Source organism: Chenopodium quinoa, unplaced genomic scaffold (assembly GCF_001683475.1).
Source record: "Chenopodium quinoa cultivar QQ74 unplaced genomic scaffold, ASM168347v1, whole genome shotgun sequence".
Classification (NCBI taxonomy): domain Eukaryota; kingdom Viridiplantae; phylum Streptophyta; class Magnoliopsida; order Caryophyllales; family Amaranthaceae; genus Chenopodium; species Chenopodium quinoa.
Window position 1 is genome coordinate 2,093,381 of NW_018744996.1, and position 14,124 is coordinate 2,107,504.

The 14,124-nt window shown below is 36.0% G+C and overlaps 3 protein-coding genes across 4 annotated transcripts; 1 reads left to right on the plus strand and 2 right to left on the minus strand.

Annotated features, from left to right (window-relative positions):
• Nucleotides 1-9: 9 nt before the first annotated feature.
• Nucleotides 10-3,741, minus strand: LOC110707285 (dentin sialophosphoprotein-like). Of its 2 annotated transcripts, none has more exons than XM_021885300.1 (5): nucleotides 3,440-3,741; nucleotides 3,278-3,335; nucleotides 3,099-3,177; nucleotides 2,933-3,015; nucleotides 10-2,152 (listed from the first exon to the last, which is right to left on the minus strand). In XM_021885300.1, exons 1-5 carry the CDS (start codon nucleotides 3,520-3,522, stop codon nucleotides 155-157), a joined length of 2,301 nt encoding a protein of 766 aa, XP_021740992.1. In that variant the 5' UTR covers nucleotides 3,523-3,741; the 3' UTR covers nucleotides 10-154. The 2 variants fall into 2 exon arrangements, with proteins under 2 accessions (XP_021740992.1, XP_021740991.1); XM_021885299.1 differs by having other exon boundaries at nucleotides 2,933-3,018; nucleotides 3,440-3,740.
• Nucleotides 3,742-5,092: 1,351 nt separating this feature from the next.
• LOC110707286 (cytoplasmic tRNA 2-thiolation protein 2-like) lies at nucleotides 5,093-13,898 on the plus strand. Its single transcript, XM_021885301.1, has 7 exons — nucleotides 5,093-5,882; nucleotides 6,677-7,025; nucleotides 7,110-7,196; nucleotides 7,302-7,423; nucleotides 7,543-7,621; nucleotides 7,706-8,106; nucleotides 13,474-13,898. Exons 1-7 carry the CDS (start codon nucleotides 5,569-5,571, stop codon nucleotides 13,520-13,522), a joined length of 1,401 nt encoding a protein of 466 aa, XP_021740993.1. The 5' UTR covers nucleotides 5,093-5,568; the 3' UTR covers nucleotides 13,523-13,898.
• Nucleotides 8,756-12,699, minus strand: LOC110707288. The gene is made up of 2 exons (XM_021885304.1): nucleotides 11,227-12,699; nucleotides 8,756-9,146 (listed from the first exon to the last, which is right to left on the minus strand). Exons 1-2 carry the CDS (start codon nucleotides 11,420-11,422, stop codon nucleotides 9,007-9,009), a joined length of 336 nt encoding a protein of 111 aa, XP_021740996.1. The 5' UTR covers nucleotides 11,423-12,699; the 3' UTR covers nucleotides 8,756-9,006.
• Nucleotides 13,899-14,124: the final 226 nt, after the last annotated feature.

A 14,124-nucleotide genomic window follows, 5' to 3' on the forward strand; every position in this document is an offset into this window, starting at 1 on the left:
GCAATGCTGTTTACCTTAATTACACATATTGCCATTACAAATAAAAAATTTACATCAGATTGAAGGCTTGAAACAATTGGATCAAAGAATTAATAAACAATCCAAGACCTGGTGTTGAATAAACTTTGTTCATGATTCGCTTTTCAGCTGATTTTCAACTGCTCTTGCTGAAGTAAGCTGTAACTGCCTTTAATTTACCATTCAAGTAATTTTTTTCCACTTCGAGTGACCATGGAGTATTAGAAGATAAAGAAAGTTCTGCTAGTTGGACAATATCAACATTTCTAGGCAAGAACATGATAATCAGTGAGGCAGTTGCCTTAAAAGTGTTAAAAAGATATTGCCCATCATGTGGCTGAAGCATGCTTATGTCATAAGACTGCACTTTGAGATAATCAGGCCCTCCCCAAGGAGGTGACAGAAAGACCGTATCGGCCTTCAATGTTGGTGCCACAGAAAAACTATCTCCATTGATAAAATCAATTCTGCCTTCAACCCCATAGATGGATGCATTATGATGTGCATAATCAATTTTCTTCGGATCAATATCAATAGCAATCACATGTTTACTTGTCTTTGCAAATTGTATGGCATTCCCACCAACACCGGTAAAGCAATCAATTACAACGCCACCACCAGAACGGGAAGCATGATGTCTGGCTATAGCTTCTGGAGTGACAGAAAACCACCCTTCTTCATCCATTTGTATACCAACATCAAATTTGGAAAATAAAAGATACCTTTGACACCAATATTTGGTTATATCTACATAATATTCTTCAGCAGGTTGAAATTCATGATCATCATTATTGTTGAACGACTTCTTCCTTCTTCGATTTCTTCTTTTTGTCTTTTGTTTGGTAGCAGCGGGTAATCCATTTGCCTCTTTCTCTAACTTTCTTATTGGTGCATGATTGATGAGGTTATCATCACATACTGCTGCTTCATCAACGCTGCTCAAACTGCTTGAATTTGACAATTGAGCTATTAGATTGCCACTACAGTCTCCATTAGCATTCTCACAAGGACTGTCAACAGAGTCATAGTTATTTGACTGAGACACGCTAGTGGACATGCCACCAGAACCCTCTTGCTCTCTTTCGTTTTCTGGATTCTGATAAGGATTGATGGTAGATAGTGAAGAACTAGATGTAATCGCAGTCTGATAATTTCCATCGAGCACACGGTGATCATATAATTTCACCGCATAGGATTTATCAGAAAGCATTACCGAACTAGATGATAAATCCTGAGTGGTGAAAGCTTGAACACCAAACACTTTGTCTTCAGTACGTTCATCAAAGCGTACTTTATCATCCAATTCATGTCTATCTAACTGTTCTTCATTTTGAGAAAAAGCAGGATCAACAACAGCGCCAATCGCTTCTGTATTTGACTCATCACATGTGTTAGAGACATCACCATAAACAAAGCTTTCCATCCCAGGGGGTGGATACCATGTGGACTCTTCGGTTTTGCTGTTATAAAAATAATATCTCATGTAAAAAGAATCCCAGAAGGCATTCCATTCACCAGAAACTGTACTGGAACTGAAGTTGCTATTAGCATTATTGTCAAGAACCATATCAGAGTCTAAAGGCATGCCAGCAACCTGAGTCTGTTCAATACACATACTGGAGCCAAGGTCATCCAATTGCATAGCATTACCCAACTGATCCCCCTTTGCATCAACTCGTTCCATCAAACTTCTATCTATTTCTTTTGGATGCTCTATGATACAATCATTAAATATATTGCGTCCACAACTTGTATTCCTCTCCAACAAATTTGATGTGGCAGCTATAGAAATATTATTTTCCATCTGGAAATCAGTCTCCAACAGGTCTTCAATGAGAACTTCACAAGACATATTTCTAGGTACATCAGCCACAGTAGCAGGCTGCTCCCCATCACTAGAATTAGACAATCTAACAGTGTCATCAAAGACATCAAAGCCAGAACAAGAGAGTTCAGCCTGATCTGGCATAGATAAGGAAGATGAACTGCTTGATGTATCTTGAAACTCTGCATAAGTTTGGCTCTCTGCATTTGGATTAGGAGATAGTAGAATTCTCTCCTTGAGCCTATTCTGACTATCTTGATCCTTACGCTGCACTAATTTATGTTTTTCCTTAGACTGCACACTGCTTGGCTGTAAAAATTAAAAATATTCAGAATGTGTAACTATTACCATTACAAAGAAAATCTTTGATACAGTGGTGACAGCATGCAATTTCCATGAACAAGATAAAGAAACAATACAAATTGAATCACAAAAGTTCCCCTAATGAAATAGCATTAGATAATTGTTTGAGTCTCACCTCGGACACCATTACACCCAAAGAAAACCATACAAGTACTTTACAGTTTTTTTTCAATGTCTCAATCCAATAGAATCTTTTTCCTAATTTTAACATGATCTCTTACAGGAGCTGCAGCTATGCCCAAGATCATGTTTTCGATGGAATGCATTTGCAGCTGAATAAAAATCGAACTATAATTGTAATATCATCTCAAAAATTTGACATCTGGTATTTAATCTTCACGATTATCCCACGCTGCCTGGTTTTAGTCTTGCTAGGCATATGCCCATATGATATAGAAATTTTTTTTATCCACCAAACCACTCGTTCACAGCACAGGCAAAAGGTCCCAACTTTCTACTTAAATATAACTCCTTATACTCCAATTTCAATGTGCTGAAAGAACAGTCTATTTTAAAATAACATTAAAGGACATTTTTTTTATGGTACTCCTACATAAGGTAATCTAAGTAAGACCATTCTATCAAGATACGAAATGAATAAGATTAGCCAAATATACAAACATGAAAATAAACAAACAGTGGACTAGAAATTCAGCAAAGTAAACACAAATCAAATAAAGGTTTAAACTTTGTACCAAAAAAACAATGTTTTAAACTTCAACTTACATGTTTGCTAGTTTGGAAAGTGAGAGGTAGCCCAAGTGCACTCATTTCCAAGGAGATATCAACATCCTCCATTACAACACTTTCTTCTGATAACAAAACAAACCATATCATCAATAATCAACTCACTAACCATAATTCATGCACTTGAAATTATGAAATCACTAACCCAAGGTTTCGATGCTCGATTTCGAGCTAATTTTCCCACCATGATCATCGTCGTCGTCGTCATCATCATATTTGAATCTCTATTTAACATCACAACAATTAAGCAAGCAGATTAAAATTCAATAATTGCTCATACAAAATCTCAAATTTTGAACACAAATTTGAAAATGAAAATCTTACGATGTGTTTAGGACATGAGGAAACTTGTCGATTATCATCAATTGGAAAACCATCATCCCTAAATAAGCATAAATTCCAAGTCAAATTAAATTCTGATTTTTTTTAAAAAAAAAAATACGACAACAAATGGAGAAACAGAAGGAGAAAGATAGTGAAAATTACAGTAAGAATACTTCGGTAAGCTTGAAGAGAGAACCTAAAGCTTTGATTGCAGGTGAATCGAGATCAATTTCTGAAGCATTCATGGCTGCTTCTTCTAGTTTTCGAGGTTTTAGGGTTTATGTAATTTGATTTAATGTTTTTTTCAATTGGTTTCAGGAAATTTAATTTTCCCTCTCTATTTGGTAATGTTAAGCGGGCTGGATTGAAAGGTAATTTGATATTGGCAATTCATTACCAAAAAGGGCCTCATCGTTTGTAAAGGACTAATCCTGCTCACAATTATTTTCATACACACTAATGGGGCGTTTGGTTAGTGTATTTTTTGGACTGGAAACAGATTCGATTAAACCGATATTGTTATCGTGTGTTTGGTTTGAAGGTATGGTAACAATTACCTTTACTCCTCATTTGTTACCTCTCAAAAACTTGGGGGCATATGGTTCGGAAAAGGAAATGGAGTGCAAAGGAAACAAATAAGAGTGGGGAAAGAAATCAGTTAGCTATTACCTTTTTCATTTGTTTGGATTAACCATGGAAAGGGTATTTGTTAAGAGGAGGGTAAGGGTATTTGTTACCCCAAGTTTTTGAGAGGTAACAAATGAGGGGTAACCATTACCCTTAAGTAAGGTAATTGTTACCATGTCTTCAAACCAAACACACGGTAACGATATTGGTTTAATCGAATCCGTTTCCAATCCAAAAAATACACTAACCAACCGCCCCCTAAGAAAACTAAAAAGGTGTTACAGAGTAATTCAAGACACTAGGACAGGTTTAGTTGAGTCGAGTTTAGTTACTTACTAGATGAAGCCCATGCGATGCACGATTTGTTTGTATTTTTTCAAATAAAATATTTTATTAAATATATATTTATCTACTTCGTAATAAACTTTGTGATATTTCTTTGCTTACTACTTGAATTTTTTAATATAAAATGAATTATTAACTTTGTTTCTCATATTTAGATAAATTTGTAATATAAAAAGATAATATTTTATTTCATAAAGTTTCATATGTAGCTGATCACACCGTGTGGTCAGGATTAATTAGTCAGGAGTTACTTGGTTGATCAAGGGTTACTCAATTGATCAGAGGTTACTCGGTCAGTGTTTGGCTGTGTCTCAGTCGGCCACACGATATGGCCAGCCACACAAAAAGCACGCTGGTTTTATTTTTATAATTAATATAATATTTTTGATCTAAAATAAATTGCAATTCTTTTTTTTTTTTCATTGGCTAAAATGTAACATTTTCTTATTTGACGCTCTAAAATTAATTTTACGTGGCATAATCCTATTGTAGCGAGTTAAAATTATTAATCCTACGTGGTGTTTTTTTATACAATCCTACGTAGCGCTTTAAAATAAAACTAATCTTACGTGGCATAATTCGATTGTAGTGTTTTAAAAATATTAATCCTAAGTGGCGCTCTAATAATTTTTTTTTAAAAAAAAAATCATACGTGGCGCTCCAAAAACTTGGTAAAAAATCCTAAATCAAGTACCACCTATATAGGTTAAATCCTAAATCAAGTCAATTTTGAATTAGTATGAATCCAGTGAGAAAATACAAGTTTATCTTTATGATAAACAAAAAAGTGTTTATCTAATGACATTGCTGTAAATAAGTCATCAACTTTTATTAAATGCGGGTCCCACAAATGTTGATTTATTTACAAAAATATCATGTTGACTGGGATATTGTGTTGATTTATTTATAAAAATGTCACTAGATACGATTTTTGTTACATGAAAATAAATTGGGGCAAACTCGAATCCTGTCAAATTGGGTGAGTTTATTTTTTATTTATTTTTTTCTATAACATCTTCGTTAGATGCTAAGTAGAGTTGCCAAAAGTTGAACCAACAATATTTTCTCAAAATAAGAAACAAAATTTGTTTCTCAAAAGGTTAAATTTCTAAAATTAGAGACAAAACCGCTAATTTAGTAAAACTGGTACTTTCAATTGATGAATCGTAAACAAAAAAAAAAAAACTGCATTTATTTACAGCTTCCTAACTCTACAATCAAACAGAACTCGATCGTTCATAAACTAAAGATCGGCTTCAAAGCAAACTTTGTGCCTCTCTTCCCAATTCCACCCAGTCAGACCAAGGGAGCGCAACACAATGTCCTGCGGTAAGCCATCCTGCCAATCAGGAGGCTGCAGTAACTACGACGACGAACGACCTCTCTCTCCCACCAAACCTCCAATCACCACCAATGGCCGCCGCCAACCCCCCTTAAACCCTAACACATGCGTCAAGTGTAAGCTCAACGACGCCGTTGCCGGTGGTTCCGGCGGCGGCGATGACGGCCGTTTTTGCGCCGACTGCTTCCGTGGTTCTCTCTTCGGAAAGTTCAGGTTTTCCGTCACTTCTACCGGCATGATTTCTCCCTCTGATAAGGTTCTCGTCGCTTTTTCCGCCGGCTCTTGTTCTCGGTAATTTTCTATTGCAGTTGTTTCTTCATTGCTTAATCACAATTTATACTTTTTAGTAGAATACTAGGATTCTATAATTTGTGTGTTTTTGCTAGCATAATTGAAGCTTGATATTGTTGGTGAGTTGAGTAGTAAGTATTCTGATTTTATATTTGAGAGAATTGAGACTCAAGTCATGTAAGTGTGGATTTGGTTGTGGATTAATAGTGATTTAAAGTTTGCTGATTCGAGCTTAAGCTGCTAATGAACATATTGCTTTGCAATCTTTTATTTAGGGAAATTTTATCATGAGCACTACAGAAATGATTGAAATCAGGAATTTCATTCTGTCTCAAATTAGAGTACTTGACTACTTGGACTCTAGGGTATAAAAACTATAAATGTTGGCCTGTAAATCTAGTAGTGTTCGTGCCCATCTAACATAAGCCTGAACTTCGACCACGATGAATAGAGATGCATTGAACTCTTCAAGATTTTGATTATATTAGTTTTAGCTTGTTATGTCCTGGATCATTAATTGGACTAGAGTTATAAGTTTGCTTTAAAACAGGGTGGTAGTTTCTACCCTACATGATAAGCAGTAAGAGCCCTAGGAGATATCTTTTGTGAAAACGCTCCGGTGCTGGTTTTCACTTATAATATTATGGCGTTCGTTGATACTAAATGCTAAAAGTAACATATGACTGAAGAGGTTAGCCGATCGCTTAAATCCCTAGTATATGTCAAGGTTAGCAGTAATAGAAAAAAATTGCTAGTGTTATTTTCTGTTCTGAAGAAGAATGATTATGTTCCAGGGTGGCCTTAAAATTTGTCCATGAGATGCAAGATAAAGCTCAAAAGAACTTTGAAGCGAGTAGGGATCGATCTCTTCCTGTGTTTGGGGTGGGGGTTGTTTATATTGATGAAAGCTCAGCTCGGTGTGTTCCAACTGCTGAAGCAGATGCAGCAATTCAACATATCAAAACTGTTGTCAGTGATCTTGCCACGCCAGAAAAAACGTTGCACATTGCTCCTCTTGAAAGCATATATGCCTTAAATCCTGCTGATGGTAGAGAGAGGCTGAGAATGCTTTTAGAAACTATCAGTGATAATACCGGTAAAGAAGATTTTTTGACGCATCTTCGTATGCTATGTCTACAAAAGGTTAGATACTGTTTGTTATCATTTGCAGCAAGTTTTATCATGGCGAAATTGGTTTTTTAAAGCTATTTGATGGCTGTTGTGCAGGTTGCCCTGGAAAACGGGTACACTCAGTTGGTTCTTGGGTCTTGCACATCGACTATTGCTCGTCATGTACTTTCAGCCACTGTTAAGGTTGGTCTTTGTCATTTTGATCAGAGGTCTAAAACATTTTTGAATCTTAGCTTAATCTAATGGGATTTTTTAAATTCTTTTGTGCATTTATTTTGTTTGGTGCAGGGCCAGGGCTACTCCTTACCAGCAGATATGCAGTATGTTGATGCAAGATGGCAGGTGCCTGTGTTGCTTCCACTTCGTGATTGTCTTGCACAAGAGCTCAATACTCTTTGTCAGCTTGATGGGTTTGTTAACTATATTCCTTCAGTGTGCTTACTTTTGCTTAAGGACCTCTATGTGTTTATAGGTGCATATCATTCTCTTTCATGCTTATGACTCTGCTGTTCCATTTTTGACAGGGCAGATTAAAGACACTAGCGACAGTAAATGGTCCTCAGTCTGGAATCAATGCATTGGTTTCATCATTTGTCTCGCTTTTACAGGTTAGAGAGTTAGGTATCTGTAATATTTCATGAGCAATTAGCATGAATCCTATCAATATTTTAACAGATATTCTGCCCATTCAGGAAGAAAATCCTTCTCGGGAATGCACAATTGTGAGGACTGCTGGAAAGCTTACACCTTTCAGTTTTAATAGACTACCAGATGTTGATGACCCTAAGGCACGTCTAGCATCTCAAAGGCGTCAAAAGAAATTTAATATCAAATCAGATGAGCACACTCCTCCAGAATCGTTCTGTTTACTGTGCAACAGCCCGCTTCATGCTTCTGACTCCTCAAGCTTAGGCATTTTTTCTGGTGAGCAGCAGAGTGCCGAGGCATTTGGAGCGACTTGCTGCTCAAGTTGCAGATACCAAATACTTCCTGATGACTCATTGTCTATGGACCAGTTCTATGCATTCTTACCCCAGCCAATAATGTCCAGAGCAGCAATCAGTGACACCTCCAGTAACCATGCATTGCTAAGGCAAGTAACATCTAATTGCTTTTTGTGCATTAAATATTGCATAGTCAAATAGTCTATTGAAATAGTGGTTAATACTTTGCATATGAGCTACTGTCATACTGTGCGTTTTTTGTGTCCTTAAGTGTGATTTCTGGTTTGGATTAATTAGTTTTGTTGTTTGGTTACTTTATTGATTTTTTTTTTTTCTTCTTCTAGAAAGTCATTCATCTTAGGAACTCTATTTCTTTTCAATAGGCATGGATTGGATGCGTCTTATGTAACGAATGGTCAATTGATGACAGGCCTGGGTTTTTCCGAGTGAATAAATTGAACGCTCCTCTCTATTTGAATTTATGAGTGCAGGAAAACCTTATGAGTGTAAAAACATATTGATGATCTTGTATATTAGGGGTGAGCAAGACCGGGTACCCGGTCATATTTGTAATACCCGGATCCGGAACCGGTTATAACCGGGTCCCAAGAATTGGAACTGGTCCCGGAACCGGTTAATACCGGATCCAAATTTTTTGGAACTGGTCCCGGACACGGTAGGAACCGGTTCCAAAACCGGGTACCCGGTATTATTCAACGTAGTAAAATACTGTTTTTTTCTTTATAATTGTTATATAATATATTATTATATATAATGGAATTTTGCAGGCTAGTTATATTAACATAATAATATCCCTAAATTAGTTTTGGAGGCTAGCAAAATACAAATATTTCAAAATACAAATATTACAAACTAATAAGCCAAAAAGTACCAATTCAACAACCTAAAATATCAGTACAACAAACTTCAACAATGCTGCAAAGTCCAAACATCCAAACATAACCAAAACAACTACTTAAATAAAAGTTCAGAAAAAAAAAAAAGGGAAGAAAAGGAAGGGCAGCAACAGGCAGCAGCTGAGCACACCATCAGCAGGCAGCAGCTGAGCACACCATCAGCCAGCAACAAGACCAGCAGCAAGTCAGCAACCATCTAAGCAACGGAGAAAGACAGCATACAGCAGACAACAAAGCAAAGAGGCAGCAGCCAACAAGGAAGCACAAATTCCCTATAAACAAAAGCCAAAATGTCCTTAGAATATTTGTCATTTGATATCTTTTCATACAATATAATTAAGAATACAATTATACAAACCTTTGTCACATCAATTATTTCCAACAAATTCATTAACTTGTGTGATGCCAGTGTCACTACCATCCAATTCTAAAAAAAACAGTAAACAATATAAGTAATAAACTTAGAGAAATAAAATAGATAAATATACAAAATAATAGAAGTATTAGTGTATTACCTTCTTCATATTTTTGAACATCCTCAAGGAAGCGCTCAATATCAATGCATACATTTGACGCCCTTAACCAATCTTGAGTACAAACTAAAGCTTCCACCATATTTGGCCCCAAACTACTACGAAATTGATCAAGTATGCGACCCGATGTACTAAATGCGGATTCACTAGAAACCGTAGAAATTGGTATAGCCAAAATGTCCTTAGCCAATGTTGACAATACTTTGTATTTGTCACTTTTTTCTTTCCACCAACCCAAAATATCAAACATTTCCCCTTCAACCCTTCTCTCCCGAGCTTCTTCAAGATAATAATCCAATTCACTTTTTTCAACAATAAAATCACTTTCTTCCTCATCAAAATCATCAAAACTTTTTCATTTGCTCACTATTTGAAGAGCTCAAGTTTTCAGAACCATTATCCACATTGGCAACATTAATATTACGATTATTCTTGGAAGAGGAAGAAGCAATAATAGCATCATAATGGTTAAATAACTTCTGAACATTGTCATACAAATTGTCACAAATAACATCGACTTTGGCAAAGTCGTTAGGATAAAGTTTTTTAAAAGAATACTTCAAAAACCTAAGCTTATATCGAGGATCTAAAACAACCGCAACTAACATCATGATATTAGTTTTACCGAGATCCCCATAATACTTATCAAACTTTTCCCTCATTTGTCTACCCATAATACGAATATCCATATTTGTAGAGTTTTCCCATTCTATCAAACAACTTAACACCTCCAAAACCTCGTGAAAATACAAGTTTGTAGTAACATATAAACTACCCGACATTTTCTTTGTAGACTCATAAAATAATTTCAAACACAAAGACAACACTTTAGCATTTACCCAATCTTCTTGTGTAGGTACTCCATCCTTGAGTTCCCTACTAAAATCAGGATCATCTTCCGCAAACCTATTAAAAGCTTTTTCAAATTTCAATGCGGTTTCAAGCATGAGAAAGGTAGAATTCCATCTAGTTGCCACATCAAGACAAACTGAACCTTTACAAGAAACTTTAACCAACATAGAAGAGTGTGCAAACAATTTAGCTCTAGAAGGTGAACTCCTCACATATCTAACAGCAGCACGAATTCGAGCAATCGAAGACTTCACACTAGATAAACCATCTTTCACAATCAAATTTAGAACATGACAAGCACATCTCATATGAAAAAATGAACCCTCCAAAACAAGTTTATCATGAAAATGTGTTTTCAAATATCCAACCGCCACATCATTTGAACTAGCATTATCAACAGTTAAAGAAAACAATCGATCCTCAATCTCCCATTTAAGAATACATGCCTCCACAACTTTTCCAATTTCCTTACCTTTATGACTATCCATTAATTGAAAATTTAAAATTCTTTTATGCAACTTCCAATTATCATCAATAAAATGAGCAGTCAAACAAAGATAATTAAAATTTTGAATGGAGGTCCAACAATCAGTTGTTAGTGACACTCTCGATTTCAAACACCCAATTAATTTCTTTAATTTTCCACTTTCACAAACAAATATATTCTTCACATCTCTTGCAACTGTAAAACGTGAAGGTATATGAAATTGAGGTACAGCAACACTACAAAAATACCTAAAACCTTCACGCTCAACAATAGAAAATGGTTGTTCATCAACAATAACCATTCTTGCCAAACCAAGTCTACAAGCAGTTTCATCAAATTTCCAATTAGAGACTATAGTAGCATCAGATTCAGGAGACTTGTAAACAGAAATGAGTTTTTGCTTTTTGTCTACATTTGGAGGGTATTTTGAACATGCACCAAGGTGTTTCTTTAATGAAGAAGTTCCATTATTAGTATTACCTGTTAGCATTTTCTCACAATATTTGCATTTGACTTGAACAATTTTTTTGGTTACTGGATCTCTAAAATCCCAAAAATGGTTCCAGTATTCAGACTTCCTCTTGTCACCAACCTTGGTTGATTTGGTTGTTGCATTCTCGTTTCCAACCTCACTTTCATCATCCATAGGGACTGACGAATTGTCGGTATTGCTCATAGTTCTGAAATAGGAACAAATTAAACTTTAATAAGACATAAACATTACACAAAGTGAGAGTGATTATATGCATTACACAAATACATACAACAGTCAGAACTGATATTGTCTCACTCACATAAACACAAAGAAAGAAAGGAGAGACAATATGCACAGATCCTAGTACATCATCTTCATGAAGAATACAAAAAGGAATTGGAACTTAATAAAGAAAAAATGGTAATTAATCTTATGAAAAGAAGGTTCCTTTAGTTGTTGAAACACTTTCTCCTCTATAAAAACCTTTTAAACAAGCAGAATTCTACATAGAAATCCAACTGTAGTTCCTGCACATGCATCACCATCTACATCTTTCTCCACAACTACAAATTTCAGAAAAGACCAGCTCAATAAAACAAGAAATAGATCTGAAAATCTGAAAAAACAAGGTAAACCAATATCATGATAACTAGATTAAAAAAAAAAAAAAAAAAAAAAAAAAAAAAAAAAAAAAAAAAACACTATTGCAAAGATGCAAGGTGAATGTGATCAGAAGATGGGATTGTAGTGTAGTGTAGTATGATTTTTTTATTTAATCATTCAGTCAGGAAAAAAATTCAACAAAAAATTTTTGAACTTTGGGAAATATCTCCTCTAAAGCAATTTTTCCACTAATCCATCGCAAGTGGTAAAAGCCAAAAGATAGAACATTGAGTTATTGACTCTGTTTCTTCCAATGTTTTTAACTCTATCAGGGAGAATGCAAGCAGCAAACATAACATCATTAAAACGAAACCCCAGTGTACCCACCTCATGTACTGAGATCAACACCACAATGTTAACAGCCAAACAACAACTTCTATAAAAGCAATGACTGAACTAAACATGTACAGCAACTAAAAATGGTACCCACCAATTAATACTCAATAAGAATCTATTCAAACACCCAGAAATTGCAGAAAAAGACTATAAGTGCAGTCAATTTGTACCAATTCATTGATTTCAGCATATTAAACACTCGTAACACCCTCAGAAATTGAAGAAAATAAAAATTAAAATTAACATAAACACTCTAACTATCTCCAAAGAAAATGCAAGCAGCAATAAACAGTACCAGAGATCTACATATGCAAGATGAAACAAAAAGCAAACAAAGTGAGAAAAATACTTACGAAAGAGACAGTCGTTCGGTGGCTTGATGAGAACGAAAGAGAGGATGAGATTTTGAGTACCAAGAGAAAAATACTTACGAAAGAAGACCGAGAATCAGTGAATTGATGAGAACGAAAGAAGACAAGATGAGATTTTCAGAGGAGAACAGAGAAGATTGAGAATGAACAGAGAAGAACAAAACCCTAGCAAAAATGAATTCAATGAAATGAGGAGGCTTAGTGGCTGACAGAAACCCTAGCAGAAATGAATTGGATGAAATGGGCCTAATGTTGTATTGGACTGTGGATTGTTGGGTTTTTAAAAAAAAAAATAATTTTTTATAACTAAATCAGTACCGGTTCCGGGTACCCGGATTGTCTGGATCCGGGACCGGGTACCCGGAACTGGAATTGGTTTAAACCGGGTACCCAGTGGGTACCGGGTCCGAAATTTTAGGACCCGGTCCCGGAACCGGTTACAACCGGGTCCGACATTTTGGACCCGGTCCCGGAACCGGTGGGACCAGTTCCGGGTCCGGACCCGGCGGATCCTAACCGGGTCCGGTACCGGGTACCCTGGGTCTTTGCTCACCCCTATTGTATATCAAGTTATCAACAGCTGCCATGTTAGAAATTCATTCTTTGGTTAGGTCTGAGAAGATTCAGACCTGTGTTCCCTTAATCACTTGAAAAAAAATCAGATGTCAGGTTTGTTTGTTGTCTTGTTTGTTTGTTTTTTAAAGCTCCGGGGGACGCTGTGTTGCCATGTTGGGGATGGTGGGAGGAGCGGAGAGGAGAAGAGAACAATTCGATATTGCCTCTTGTTTTTGGTTATTGTTCCTTGGGGAGAGGCACGCTTAGCTCTTCTTCCTTTTATCCTGTTGATGTTAAATGCTGATGATCTCAATGACCTGTATGCAGGGAGCAAATCCAGGATTTTCTACTTTCAGATAGTGAAGATGGAAGCTAAGCTCGACAAATTAGATGGATGACTTGGCTCTGCACTGTTTGTAAAAGCCTTTGGTGATGCGATTTAGATGTATGATCAGGTCTCACGTCTTATAACTTGCTGTTTAGTTGACTGGAAGATGTGCAAAGCCTAACAAGGTGCTGGCTACTAATGACAAGCTCCCTATATTGCTTGGCTTGGCAGCATCAAAATTGTATGCTCAATCGTTATGGAGTTGATTCAACTCTAGCACTAGGAGAGGGTAGACCTTCAAAGTACAGTGACAGTTTTGAAGCAGAAATAGCATTGCAGTATCCAAAAGTTGGTGTTTCTGCTGTAGCTTGTATTTTACTTATTGCAAATTTGCAATCTATTTGTGATTCATTTCTGTTCTCTAGATTATGGTTTTGCAGAAACTAGAAGTTTACTAGATTATTGCTCAATTTTGATAATCTTGTATGATAGATCAATCCTCTGAGATGGGTAATGTCGATGCATTAATTGTAATTCTTCTGACTATTTTTTTGAAGTTAAGGGGAGCCTATTTGAAAGTATTTTGAGGTGAGAATAACGTCATTCAGTTATTCAGCATATTACTCTCCTTGAAGTTACTGTTTCTTCAA

Excerpts from the sequence above, each read along its gene's own strand:
- LOC110707285 (XM_021885299.1), bottom strand. The coding sequence starts at position 3,522 with ATGAATGCTTCAGAAATTGATCTCGATTCACCTGCAATCAAAGCTTTA. Across the intron at positions 3,336-3,439 it reads CTTACCGAAGTATTCTTACT|GGATGATGGTTTTCCAATTG; the intron begins GTAATTTTCACT and ends ATGCTTATTTAG. Across the intron at positions 3,019-3,098 it reads ATCGAGCATCGAAACCTTGG|AAGAAAGTGTTGTAATGGAG; the intron begins GTTAGTGATTTC and ends TTTTGTTATCAG.
- LOC110707286 (XM_021885301.1), top strand. The coding sequence starts at position 5,569 with ATGTCCTGCGGTAAGCCATCCTGCCAATCAGGAGGCTGCAGTAACTAC. Across the intron at positions 5,883-6,676 it reads TCCGCCGGCTCTTGTTCTCG|GGTGGCCTTAAAATTTGTCC; the intron begins GTAATTTTCTAT and ends ATTATGTTCCAG. Across the intron at positions 7,424-7,542 it reads ACTCTTTGTCAGCTTGATGG|ATTAAAGACACTAGCGACAG; the intron begins GTTTGTTAACTA and ends TTGACAGGGCAG.
- LOC110707288 (XM_021885304.1), bottom strand. The coding sequence starts at position 11,422 with ATGAGCAATACCGACAATTCGTCAGTCCCTATGGATGATGAAAGTGAG. Across the intron at positions 9,147-11,226 it reads TTGTGAGAAAATGCTAACAG|GGAATTTGTGCTTCCTTGTT; the intron begins GTAATACTAATA and ends TTTTGTTTATAG.